A 13799-nucleotide genomic window follows, 5' to 3' on the forward strand; every position below is an offset into this window, starting at 1 on the left:
ACAGCTAATTTAGCTACAGTGAGTTATCCTGATTTGTTATGCTATCCTGTCATTATTAAACTTAACAGGGGAAAAAAACAAGCTTAATCACTCTCATTCATATTGTCACAGCATGGTAGTAGTTAAAATTGAAATAGATAATTTATTGTAGGTAATCCAAGATAGACTGAACCAACTGACCATGACACGTTGTTCTCTGGATTCAACAAAAGGCTTCTATGAACCCCGAAATGATGTTGCTTTGTGGAGTCTGTTTGATCCTGGTCTTAGTCGTGTAGCTTACAGCTGCTGCTTCGAGCCAAGACAGCCTATAAACTGCTGCTGTCAGCAGCATTAAAAATCCCCCCCCCCCCGTTTACAAGTACTGGCTAAAGAACATGTGATTACTTTGCTTTTGACCCACTGCCTACATGTATGTAAAGCGTGTAAACGTCAGATATACGTCGTCTTGTTTATTTCATGATTCATGGAGTGACAGATACTGTGTTTTTCCCCATAATGTTACAGAATAAGACTGCAATACAAGAGAAACTAAGTGTGCTGATTCAGTTTGAGTGCTCTGGATCATCACTTCCTCTTCTCTGTGGACTGCAAGGATTCGAATTATGTGGGTCACCTGTAAAGTAAAGAGGAAAATTAGTTCCTGTCTTCTTAATGACAACAACAACCACTGATTAATGAATTACCTATACAGTGTGATCCTGCAACCAATATTAGATAGTAATGTTGTTCAAATTCATCAGCCAAAAACATTTTGTCACCTAAACCTATTAATACTTAAACAAAATGGGATCATGAGAAGGTATTGCACATTTGAAGTGAAATTGTCCTCCATAGCCACAATGCAGCTGGTCAAGATTTATCTCACTCTCTAGACAAAGAAACTGTAAGAGCAGTTTACATCTCCATTCCAGCTGGTGTTAGTGACATTATGAAGATCAATGGACTCAAGAAGAGATACTTCTTCTTGCTCATGGAAGCTATATGAAGTGTCAGTACTAAGAGATTTATCTACTTGCTGGCTACTCTTAAATTCCCAGGACATAATGCAGTAATTGCTGTGTCCCATTTCAAGAGATGGATCCTCTGAAAGGTGCAGCCCACACAGAGGAGGTCTGGCCGAACCTGTGTCTCCTAACCAAATACAATTCCAGCCTGAAAAAAAGTAGTTGTTTTTTCGGGTGTTCCACATCAAAAGTGGAACATTTTAAAGCTTATCACCAGGAGGTTTCCCTCAAACAGCTGACAAAGTTTAAATATCAGTGGTTATGTTACCAAACACATGGATGAAAAAATGGTAAATAGTTGACCAGGTTAATGGTAAATATATCCATATAGTTAACATCTATTATTCTGTAATGTCCTGTGATCAACAACATGCCTGAGTTCATGCCTGGTTTCCATTATTTACAACTTGCAGAGGCTTTTTCATTGGTCTTATTAATATATATTAATATATATATTTAATATTGATATATTTGACTGTTTTGTACCTTACAGAACTGAAATGGTTATGTATGTCAGAAGTGTTTTGCTCTTTTGCTGAAAGCTGATCTTTATTTCAAGCTCAAGTTTACAGTATATCATTTCAACCATGAAAAATATAGCTGAAAGAAATATAGTTTCTAGCAGGAATAGGGTATAAAACCAAACATAAAACAAAATTGTTATTTATATGAAACCAGATGGTGTGACAGATGGAAATGACTGTCACACACATCATATGATTACCTAAAATGGTTGTGTCAGTTTCCCTATCACCGGTGAGCACTGCGTCTGAGCAGATGTCACCGAAGATAAAACGGATCTTCTCCTCTGCATGCTGCTCATTGGAGGAGCCGTGGACCGAGTTGTGGAGGATGTTGGAGGCAAAGCGGGCCCTCAGAGAGTTTGGGGATGTTGCCTTAGCTTGTTCAGGATCTGTGGGGCCCATCATGGTTCTCCACTCCTCCACTGCATTTTCCTTGGTCAGGACGAGCATCACACAGGGCCCGCTGAAACAAACAATGACTGGATGTTCATATAACAGAATTTTGTGTAATGCATTCAGAGGACAGCGCTATTGTAAAGATATCATGTTGGATTACGTGATGGCTGATGTTACATGCTTTGCCAGCATGACCAGTGAATGCTGACATATGTGGCTGATGAACCTTACCCGCTTACTGTCAATGTATTCAACACCTTTGAAACACACATAGAGGAAAAGAGCGATGCACCTGCCAACTTTCTTATTATTCATGTTTATGGTAATTTTGACTAATACAATAAATTTAGCAACATAATAACAAACATGACAAAATACCATTTCTACACTGAAATTAACCCGCAGAAGAGTCACAAGGGGACACTCTGATGTTACAATAAGCAGCCTTTGACTGCACCTTCCCAGTAAGCACTAATTTGGTGAATTGCACTTAAGTTAAAACTGGGCTGAATTTGGTTAAAATGTGCAAGTTTTTTTTAGATGTCAAGGTTAAATGTAGCAGTTGTTTCAACAGCATTTCAATCACTGTATTTCAACATGTAGCTAGGACCTGTTTTACATTGAAATGTTGTTGTTGGACATTCTAGACATCTAAAAAAAAAAATCACTTTTCAACTTAAAGTAGCCCAATTTTAACCTAAACATCCTAAGTAAAACATCATAAGTATTGATCTGCAAATCACCAAATCAGTTCTTTCTGGGTGATGATTTATATTTAAATAAATATTTAATAACATATATTTAACAACTTGTCCCAAATATCTTGTTTTTTCTGACCATCAGTGGTTTATGTTCTAACCTTGCTGCAGCGATTTACAGGCGTACTCCAGTACCCAGTGACATCACTGTTGGGTGTGTCGCTACAGGTGCAACAGAGCACACGTCTGACCACAACAGGTGAAACAGACTTGAAACTTTCAACCAGGGAGGGCAGCAAAACACTGCTTTTCAGCCTGGTGTTAAGTCACTCTTTAAATACATTGTAAGAGATTAAGTGTTACCTTAGCTATAAAAACAAGCTTTCTACAAAACATTCTATAATTGTTAGAATATAAAACTACAATTAAGGCTTAACCTGAGCTGATCTTGAGGGCTAGTGACAGTAAAGGTAGTTTCTCAGGCTGAAGTGCTCAGCTGCAGCCATCTCCCTGCCCATTGTGTCCGAGCAGTTGTGTAACAACCACGTGAAGGGACTAATCGGAGCGGAAGATAACTCTAAAATCTAGATGTGCGGTGGAACAAAGAATGAAATTGAGATGGACTTCCTACCCACTTGCCTGAGGCTGCCTTGATTCTAAGCTGCTAAGATTACTATTAAAAGTGCTGTTAAATCTTGCAGTGGCAGCAGGAATTAGGGCAGGTTGGCTGTGGTTACTTTGCCCTTCTCCTGTGGCTGTGTCCAGGGATAGACTAACCGACACATGAATTCCACCAGCTGGCTGAAGAAAGGCTTCTCTCTGTGCTCTTTGTAAAACTCCTCAGCCATCTCCCTCGACAGCACCGCCTCTTTCAGCTGCGTTACAGAGAAACCGCTGCCACGGATCTCCTCCAAAATCTTCTCTGTTAGAGTGAATAGATAATACATTATAAAGATGATATTATTTATGCAAACACAAGTAAATGACATTTTCATATTGTTCTAAATGAGCAGAAATGACCTCTGTGTTCCTCCATGGCATCAGGTTTGATCACTGCCAGTGTTTGCTGTTTAGGGAAGAAGAAGTTGATCTCTCGTTCTGCCTCTTCATGGCTTGCACTGCCATGCAGCTGGTTGATGGGCTCATTCTCCACAGCAAACTGGGCCCTTAGACTGAGCGATGAGGGATACAGAAGTCAGCATTACAGGTGTGATTAGACTGTTAGGTGCCATCTATATCTAATAGCTAATATTTGGAATTATTTTTGGATGAAGTGAAATGTATTGTGCCTTTCTTCACTTTGGCTCATCCTGCCTTGTCTGCTTCTACTTCAGCTAGTGATTTTCACATTTTTAAGATTGCCTTTTAAGAAACCCCAGAAACTGGAGTCAACATGGAGCATTGCAGGTAGACTACAATATAACTTTGTCTCTAAAATTCATCTTTGTCTTGTGACTGCAAAAGAAACTGTTATCTAGTATATTTCTTCCTGTTTGATTGTAGAATGTAAGTGCAAAATGGTAAGCCTTTCCTCTCTGTGATCACACGTGTGTATAATGACCTGCAAACCTGACAAGGTTAAAATGAGAGGTCAAGAGAGAAATACGGAGTTCTTTCTTACAAGCTACCACAGTGACTTATCTGGACTCATTTAAGCGTGTAAATGAATAGAACCACACATCACTCACCATTCAGGACTCTCCTCTCTGGCTGTATTAACATCAGAAGGACCAAGGATGTTCTTCCAACGATGGACAGCCCCCGTTCTGGCTAGAGCCAAAGCTAGCACTGGCCCACTATAAATATACACATGTTGAATGCACCTCTGCAGTAACATACTACTCTTTAGATTTTTTTTTAGAACATGTGTAAGTCACCTGGTCATGCTTTGGAGCAGTGCAGGAAAGTAGTCCTCCTCAACATGTTGGAAGTAAAACTGTCTGACCTGCTCCTCCGTCAACATCACCTCTCTTTGGAGAGCCACGGTGAAGCCTGACTTGTGGATTTGAGCCAAGATCTTCTCTGCAGAACCATAGATATAAAATATACATTCAAATGCCTGTTTATTAGGTAGACCTAGCTAAAGCAGTGTAATACAACAGTCCTGCAATAATTTTTACCTTCATGAAGGTTATAATATATTATATATAATATGTATAATAATTATACAGAGAGGTGTTTCTGTTATTTAGTTTACCCTCAGTGAGATAAATGGGGTGGATAAAATAATAGAAACACCTGTCAGTACAGCGCAATATGATTCTACAACACTACAAACTGCATCCTCCAAAATGATCATACAGTTGATTCAATACCTCTCTATACAGTTTCAACAAAAATGTCACCTCCATGAAGGTGGGATGAATTGCAGTGCTTATTTATTGCATTGTATTAAACTGCATTAGTTTTAGCTAGGTTCAATTCAATTCAATTATATTTATATAGCGCCAATTCATAAGAGACGTTATCTCATTGCACTTCCTACAGAGCAGGTCTAGACCGTACTCTTTATAGTATTATTTACAGACACCCAACAAATCCCACCATGAGCAAGCACTTGGCGACAGTGGCAAGGAAAGGTGTACCTAATAAACTGGCAACTGAGTGTATAGACAGTTTTAATATAGACAGTTGGTATATTCTAGTTTGAAGGTGTGATCTTTATTCTGCAGTGAACTGCACCTGTGTCGTTCAACCTTTGCTGCCTGAACCACCTTTGTGTGTGTATCTGTGCTCGCACGCGTGTGTGTTCTTAGGCTTGTGTATTTGGCACGGGCCCACCTCTGCTTTTTCTGGCAGCGTCAGGCCGGATAAGAGCCAGTGTCCTCTCCACACGTTCTTCCTCCCCATCCTGCTCCGTTACTGAGGCCATTTTAAAGTTGGGGAAGAAGAAGGCGAGCTCCCTGCTGGCCTGGTCGATGTCCTCACTACCGTGCACTGCGTTGAACAGTGTCTGTGTGCCGTATTGTGCCCGCAAGCTGCAGGAAGCCAGGGGGGAGAAAGGAGAGAAGAGCAGATGGTTGCTCGGCTGGTGCTAAACCAGAGAGAAGCATAATGTTTGGGTGTGTCTGACAGAGCAGGCGAGAATCTGCTGTTCATTCGCTTTCCCAGACTTTAGCCTGAGATTGTTTCACGCTGTTGCAATCAACGGTGCATGAATAAATGTCTATGCTATAAACAAATGTTCTTCTTTACAAGGACACTGGAATGATCAATTCATCATACCGTATCTTACAGTTTTAATGCCATTGTTGATGTTCTCTCAACTCTTTCTGAACGTTGCATATGTATAATTTCCAGTAACTAACCTTTCTGGCTTTTCTTTCCTGGCTTCCTCTATGTCTGCTGGGCCAATGAATTCACGCCATGCTGGTACAACGTTGGCTGAGCCCTCAACCTGAGAAAGTACCAGAATATGGCACGGACCACTGGACATAAATTGCACCAAGTCCTCAAAGCAAGCCTATAAACCACCGTCACATACACACAGTCACATACAGAGACAAGAGCATACACATATGTTAATGAACACATAAAACCAGAAAGAAGTCTTTTTACGTCAGTCCACGTTTCATTTGAGGGGGTTCTGTGTTTTAACAAGCAAAGTTATCAGATAACTCAGTAAACCTGCTTCTTGAATCAAGGAGAAGAGAGAAGAAAATTAGAATGAATTCATTTTTTAAAGGCAGATACAATAAATACAGTACTATATTATTTCAACCCTTCACCAGGTAAAGCAATAATGCATTATTGCTTTACCTGGCCACCTTTTCTCACACATTTTGTATTTATGAATCTCTAATCATTTAGTCTCATCACAAACAGCGCAATAAGCAAAAAAAAAAAAAAAAAGCTGCTTGCACAGCAGATCTATTTTGAGCCCTGTGCAGAAATGCAGATGGAAGTGTGATGTATTGCAAACTAATTGGAATGATTTTTGCACTGGTCGTGACTGCTCTCCCATTAGGATGTTGACTCAGAATTTAAATTGCCTGGACTAACCTCACAAACATACACTGAACCGATCAGCAGTTTGACAACTATGCCAATCTCTGCAATGAGTCTGTGTGATATGTGTGCTATTGCTATTATTCTGTTCTCACCATACCTCTGCTGCCTTGTGCTGATAAAAATCTCGAGCCTCAACCTCAGTCAGCGTGCGTTCCTCATGGGCCAGGATCTCAAACCCAACATCTTGAATCTAGCCAGGAGAGTAATGTCAGGAAAATGAACTAATGTCAGCAGGAAGGCTTGAGACAATCTTGTCTTCTCAGAATGTGAGCAGTGTTAGTATCTGTGTACCTTCATAATGATCTCATTTGCTTTGCCGTGAGCAACAGCATCTGGTTTGATGATGGCAACTGTGTAGGATTTACTGGCAGGAACTACAGGAGAAAAGGGCAACTTGAGTGTTGATCAGTAATGGAGATAAAATGGTAAATTGAATCATGATGACGGTGGTAAACAACAATGATAATCACAGTAACAACAGTACCAATAATTGTGCCAGTGACAGTTTATAAAATGACCACTAATATGATTGTATTGTTTCCACAGTACCAATTATGCTATCTTCATTTTCTGACTGCTGAGGTGTCTCCTCGTCTTCTTTCTTCTCATCATCCACCAGACCATCATCTTTAATCTGAAAGACACAACAAAACCAAATAAAAACACAGAATCCCTAAACATATGTGTTTATAAACACTTGCATACATACTTTCTTGTATGAATGAACTACGGCTGCAACTACTGATTATTTTAATGTCGATATCTGCCGGTTAGTTTCTTGAGGAATCTATAATTGTTTGGTCTATAAAATGTCAGAAAACACTGAAAAATCACCCAAGGTGATTTCTACAAATTGTTTGTTTTGTCTGGCCAACAGTCCAAAATCCAAAGATATTCTGTTTACTGTCACTTAAGACAAAGAAAAGCAGTAAATTCTCACATTTGAGAAGCTGGAACCAGAGAATGTTTGGCATTTTTCCTTGAAAAATTATTTAAATATGGAGTTCCTTCATTGATTATATCAGTAAGCAAATGGACTCGGCTGCAACTTAGTGTACGCTGAGTTATGTGCCCCTCTGAGTGTGGCTGTCTGTACAGTTTATTTTAACTACTTAAGTTACCTTTTTTAAATCATCTTCAATACACCCTCAGACTGTGACAGCGTATGGAAAATTTCAGCCTGTGCCTGAGATACAACAAATCTTGGCATGCATGGGCAACTATTCGTTACTCCAGAAACCTTTTCTTTGTTTATTCTGATTGTATGTGGCGGGTGTATCAGGGTGGTCAAAATAGTTGCTGATTAATTTTCTGTCGATTGATTACTTGACTAATATGCCTATTTCACAGAAGACATTTTGACATGTCAGAGTAGGAAAAGCACAGGTGTAAATAAAACAGCTCCTTCAGTTTCAGGGTCCTGGTATTGTGGATGCTGGCTTACTGTCACACTGCCACGGCTTACTGGGGCACTTGTTATTAGTAACAGCTGTGCTTTTTGTACTATGACAAGTGAAAATGTCAGCTGTGAAAAAGGCCTACAGTTTCAGCTGTAGAAATGTGTGAATGGATAACTGTACTGTGTAACTGTGTATGTGAATGTGTGTGTATCTTACGGCTCACCACTTTGCGTTCACCACCTTGCTCCAGGACAAATTTCTCCTTGGCCAGTTCCTCTACAATCATCCTCTGAAGGAGAGGAGCGTTGGCCCCTCGCAGCACAGCCACCAGCTCCCCACCCTGTTCATTCAACACAAAGACCTTTTTATGTTTTTCATTAAGTTGAACTTAACAAGCAGTGACATACAGAGATGCTTTGACTACAGCAGGTGCAGGATAAAAAGGGAAAAGAACTATAGAAATAAACAGATACATCTAGAAATAACCAGAGAATGAAAATATTAAGACAGAAATTGTATACAAATGACAAAAAGGCAAAACACAGAGCTGATAGCTCATATATGCTGAACACACACACTTACTGTACAAGCATGCATACACACACAGTATATACACACACACTCACCCCATAGAGGAGGAAGGTGGGCTCACATTTCCCTCGATATTTCTCCAGAGCATCAATGCTGTCTGCCTCTGCCTGCACCAAACACACACACACAAACACACACATATACTTTAGGGCTGCTCCCTCACAACTTTTGGTTTCAATTGAAATTCTTCACATTTTAAATTCACTCAGGGCTTACTGTGGCAAAATGTAATAGGTCATCACCCAGTTCGTTCTTTATTTTTCGTAGGAGACTAACCACAGCTCGACAGGGACCACACCACTGTTGGTACACATCTACAACTAGAAGAGAGAGAGAGAGGAAGAATGGTAGATTGGTGCAAGCATTCAATCTGCAGTTATCCCAATGAACACAGTGGGGCAGCAGCATACAATACATTACAAGGACAATGTCAGAGCTCATTCATACAGACTGTTTTTTAAAGTTACAACTGTACAGCAGTATTGAACAGATGCTTAGTGTTGCGATGCTAGGTATTCACTTTTAACGGAACATAACTAACTTTTTTACTTCTGAAGTTCTTACCTGTTAAACCTTTGGTTGCACGCATCTCCTCCCACTGCTCTTGGTTTGTGACAGACGTCTGGTGAAAAACAAAACAAAACACGAATTAATATCAGGGCTTCATAAAGGTAGTTTAAAACATAGAGGCAGGAGAAGACGTATGTCAACAGTACAGAAGCCATGTTGTGTTTTGTCCAACCTGCAGACTTGCCTCTTTCTTCTTGCCTGCCATTTGATTAGCACGTTAAATTAAATGTATAAATCTAAAAGGGCTATCAAGCGCCAAGCGATATTTTAAAAACAAGTGTAATTAGCGACCTGAAATGCTAATATGCCGAGTTGCTAACATGTCACGTCTTCGAACCCAGATGCTGCTTGCGCTTGTTTTGCCCCTTAAGTTGCTAAGCAACGGCGCCTTCCGCCTTTTGACTGAAGTTAGTCCTACTTCTTAAACTAAATAAACTATTTAAAAAACTCATTGGATCAGCTGGAAAATGCATCACAAAGCTGAAAACAGGGCCGTTTTTCTGAGCTCATGAAAAGTTGACTTTTAGAGATAGGTGGTTCTCACAGGGCAGCGACACTACAAACATATAATGATCTTATAGAATATGATGCATTGCTGTGGATTAAACTACCCATAAGTATATACAGTAGTTCAAAAGAGCTCAACCTTAAACATCTACAGCAGTAAAATGCAACATACACATGAATGCAGCAGTAATATTATTCCAGAAACATCACACGAAATAGTAAAACACTGACAGAGACCTTTTTCTGCACAATAAGTACTTTTACTTTTCACACTTTAAGTAAATGCTGCTGATAATACTTACATACTTTTATGTAAGTAAGGTTTTGAATGCAGGCCTTTTTCTTGTAGTGGAGTATTTTCACAATGTGTTATTAGTACTTTTACTTAAATAAAGGATCTGAATACTTCGTCCGCTGCCACTGCTTAGAGGCTTCAAACTGTAAATTATCCAAAGATAATGCTATCAAGTCTGCGCAGTGTTATTAGTAGCCTACTTTATTTAAGAACAGTTTTAAGGTAGGCATTACTTACTATACTTGAGTATTTCCATTTTACTGTATACTACTTCACTACATATCAGAGGGATGTACTGCACTTTTAACTCCACTGTTTATGTAACAGCTATAGTTACTTTTCAAATTAAGATTTTACAAACAAAACATATAATCAGTTTACAAAACATAGTGCATTGTTATAGATTAAACTACCCAACAGCTCCACCTCAACCAACTACAACATTTAAGTACCTTACATGTTAATGAATCAATAACAATGATCCAATAATATAATAATATAGGACTGACAGGGTCATTCTGCATAATGAATACTTGATACTTTAAGTACATTGTGTTGCTAATACTTCTTTACTTAAGAAACATTTTAAATGCAGGATGTAATTGTATTGAGTATTTTAAGTAAATAGTACATGTTTCTGTATAACATTAGATATCCAAGAATGATTAAGGGACAATCAAAGTTAAAGTTCATAAAGAAACATCTTTAGTTATTATTTATGTATAGTTTAACACTAAATACAGGGGCCAGCCAACATAAGCAGACAACCCACAAATGTCATCACATTTGTACTCAAATGTTGCTAAATCCTGATTGTTGCATGGAAGTTCGAGGAATCCCCTTTTTCCCATTAGAGCTGCACCTAGTCGATTAATTGATTAGTTGATTGGGAAAAAAAATAATTGCCAACCATTTTGATAATAATTTTTCAAGCAAAAAAACATTTGCTGGTAACAGCTTCTCCAATATGACAATTTTCTGCTTTTCTTTGTCTCCTACAATAGTAAACTGAATATCTTTGGGTTTTGGACTATTGGTCGGACAAAACAAGACATTTGAAGACGTCACCTTGGACTGGGAAATGATCATGATCATGATTTTTCACAATGTTTTGACACTTTGTAGATTAAATGATCTTGATTAATTGAGATAATAATCAGCAGATTAATTGATAATGAAAATAATCGTTAGATAAAACCTGGTTGCAACCCTATAACCTATTAAAAAAAACAACCCTGATTACAAATTCTTACCAGAAATGCTGAGTTACACACGCAAATGAAAGACGTGGGCCATTACCAGGCAGGGAGGGACAAACAAAAGAGACTGTTGCATTATTGGATCCAGGATCCAGCGTTTTTGGAGCTTCACCTATGCTGGGGACTAAAGGTCAGGCTATCTCGGCCTTGCTGCATCAATTTTGACTACTCTTTTTTCTCCTGCAAGCCCTAAACTTTATGGAAGTGCTATACTAAATCACTTGAGTACCTCTTTAAGCGCAGATTTATTTAGGAATGTTTACCTTGCAGGCACACTATAAACAAATAAACAAAATGAGCTTTTGAAACAGCCCCCCACAAAGACAGGGCCTTGCCTTCTTCCTTGTACTTACATTTTTGTAGTTACATGCTGGTATTTTATTCTTAGTCCTTATGTAGGCCTACAACAAAACTACCCTTTAACTGAAGGCTGTAACCTAAAGTGTTACCCAACTTTTTTACAGTCTTTGCTCAGACTGATGCCCTAATCTCTGCCCAGTCTTGACAAAGGATGTATTTGCTTATTCATATGTGTTTGTGAGAACTAGAAGACCAAGGCAAGCCTAGCTCAAGACCACAACAAATTACCATTACATTCTTACACTTCTTGTAAGAATACATCTACTACAGAAAGCACAATGTTTACATATTTTTTATTTAACTCATTGAGATGAAAAATCTCTTTTTCAAGAGTGTCCCGGCCAAAAAAGGCAGCAGCACATAAAACACAGTTGTAGACATAAGACAAACATAAAACAATTTACAATGAAAACAAAGAACAAATTACAGAATCATAAGATTTAGAAACAATCTTCAATATTCAAAACATCTACAGCCAGATGTATCTGCTTCCCAGGCATTTAGAATCGCTTTAAATGCTCCTAATGAGACAAGCTCTCGAAAATTCAAGTGATTTTGCAACTGATTCCAAGCCAAGGCAGCAGCACACTTAAACGCCCTATTTCCCAGTTCAGTACAGACTTTGGGGACAGTCAGTAAAAATAAGTCCTGGGAGAGAAGACAATAACTTACCATACTTTTTTTAGGATGTAGATTTGTAGGTAAGAGGGAAGCAGTCCAAGAATAGCCTTATAAATAAGAATATGCCGATGATTAAGCCTACGGGTAACCAAGGCAGACCATCCCACAAGATCATACAGAGAGCAATGGTGAGTAAGCGCTTAGGTAATTTGATTCCCTCCAAAAAACACACTATAGGAGTAACCTATGTCTTCTCTTAGGTGTTGAAACTCTCATGTGTCCTTACTCAGTGCTATCCTGACACCTCAAAGAGGTCCCTCCAACTGTAACATTTTATTTAATAGTGAAATAGCTCTTCTAAAGAGACCAGACCACTTTTTCAAGCTCTTCCCACATGAATTTCAATGAACTGCCGCACTTAAGCGGTTCAGCTCCACAGCCTCCTCCCTCACAAAGTGGGACCAGAAAAACAAGTTGAACAATTAGAGTAATTTTGTAAAAGGATAAATCACAGTGTGCTGTGGCAGTGAGCAAGACAGAGAATTATAAAATGAGACACTCCAAAGTAAATGGCAGGATCCTTTATGCTATCGACAATAGCCGCACAGATTGTTTTGCTTTCACTTTGCTGTATGTATTGTATGACATGTTTCTATTAGTGACCCTGTGTCTCGCCCTGAGCTCATTATGCGGCCAGATGGGAACAACAGTCACCTACCCTCCATCATGACGGCTGTGACAAGGTTCTGACACAGCGCTTGCCCACAGAAATAAGATTCATGCAGTGTGTAATATGCAGGCCCGTGTTTTTGTGCTACTTTTCATCAGAGAGATGCAAGGAAGTGATTGCTTTTGCTCTATTCAGTCAATGAGAAACAATGATTTTGATGCTTTTGTCCCATTTGCCCAATACAAATATTGGCCTTTATGTCATCAAATGTCATCAGTAATGACTGCTGCTGCCTGTTTGTGGTTGACTGTTCACAGAACAGATATGCTCCAGCAAACTGAAATGTGATTGTTCTGTCACAGGGGAATGCAATGGGACAAGATTGTTAGAGGGTATTTAGATGAGATGTCACCATCTCATTCAAACCTGTGAAGCTGAATTGATCACAACGTCAGTGTGGCTCATGTTCAGACAAGGAATGGATGTACACACTTCAAATGAATATGTTGTACTGTCTATATTTTGATAGGTGGTGAGTAATCATGCCCTCAGAGTTTGCTTTTATGTTACGAATGTTCTCCAAAATCTGGAAGCATCAACACAACTGAAAGCAAATTGCTTTTGCTCTCATTTTAATACATCGTCTTACTCATTTAGGTTCCTTGTGCAGTTACTGACAAACTTCTGTGTGCTTGTCCGCTTAAATTATGTCTCAAAGCAAAGGCTTTTTTAAAGATTTTGGACTCAAGACATTATGCTTCATAAACATCAAACAAAATACTTCAAATAAAAGACGTGTAAATCCAACAGTACTTCACCACTGACCCGGACTGACTTCAGAGAGGCTCATTCTGCAGGATGTCAGAGTTTTTGCCACGGGCCATTTGTCT

At 39.0% G+C, this 13799-nt stretch overlaps 1 protein-coding gene across 5 annotated transcripts; it reads right to left on the bottom strand.

Annotated features, from left to right (window-relative positions):
* Positions 1 to 122: 122 nt before the first annotated feature.
* On the bottom strand, positions 123 to 12565 carry nme9 (NME/NM23 family member 9). Of its 5 annotated transcripts, none has more exons than XM_044218115.1 (16): positions 12291 to 12565; positions 9192 to 9249; positions 8844 to 8947; positions 8663 to 8734; positions 8260 to 8376; positions 7186 to 7270; positions 6928 to 7010; positions 6734 to 6826; positions 5934 to 6088; positions 5407 to 5603; positions 4503 to 4647; positions 4314 to 4421; positions 3646 to 3797; positions 3403 to 3547; positions 1732 to 1994; positions 123 to 616 (listed from the first exon to the last, which is right to left on the bottom strand). In XM_044218115.1, the coding sequence occupies exons 1-16, from the start codon at positions 12291 to 12293 to the stop codon at positions 546 to 548; spliced, it is 1851 nt and encodes a 616-aa protein (XP_044074050.1). In that variant the 5' UTR covers positions 12294 to 12565; the 3' UTR covers positions 123 to 545. The 5 variants fall into 5 exon arrangements, with proteins under 5 accessions (XP_044074050.1, XP_044074049.1, XP_044074048.1 ...); XM_044218114.1 differs by lacking the exon at positions 12291 to 12565 and adding an exon at positions 9382 to 9564; XM_044218113.1 differs by lacking the exon at positions 12291 to 12565 and adding an exon at positions 9370 to 9564.
* Positions 12566 to 13799: the final 1234 nt, after the last annotated feature.

The sequence above is a fragment of the Siniperca chuatsi genome, linkage group LG12 (genome assembly GCF_020085105.1).
Source record: "Siniperca chuatsi isolate FFG_IHB_CAS linkage group LG12, ASM2008510v1, whole genome shotgun sequence".
In the NCBI taxonomy this organism is placed as follows: domain Eukaryota; kingdom Metazoa; phylum Chordata; class Actinopteri; order Centrarchiformes; family Sinipercidae; genus Siniperca; species Siniperca chuatsi.

Excerpts from the sequence above, each read along its gene's own strand:
- nme9 (XM_044218113.1), bottom strand. The coding sequence starts at position 9,402 with ATGGCAGGCAAGAAGAAAGAGGCAAGTCTGCAG. Across the intron at positions 5,604-5,933 it reads AGGAAAGAAAAGCCAGAAAG|CTTGCGGGCACAATACGGCA; the intron begins GTTAGTTACTGG and ends GGCTTCCTGCAG. Across the intron at positions 1,995-3,402 it reads CTGGTGGAATTCATGTGTCG|CGGGCCCTGTGTGATGCTCG; the intron begins GTTAGTCTATCC and ends TGTTTGTTTCAG.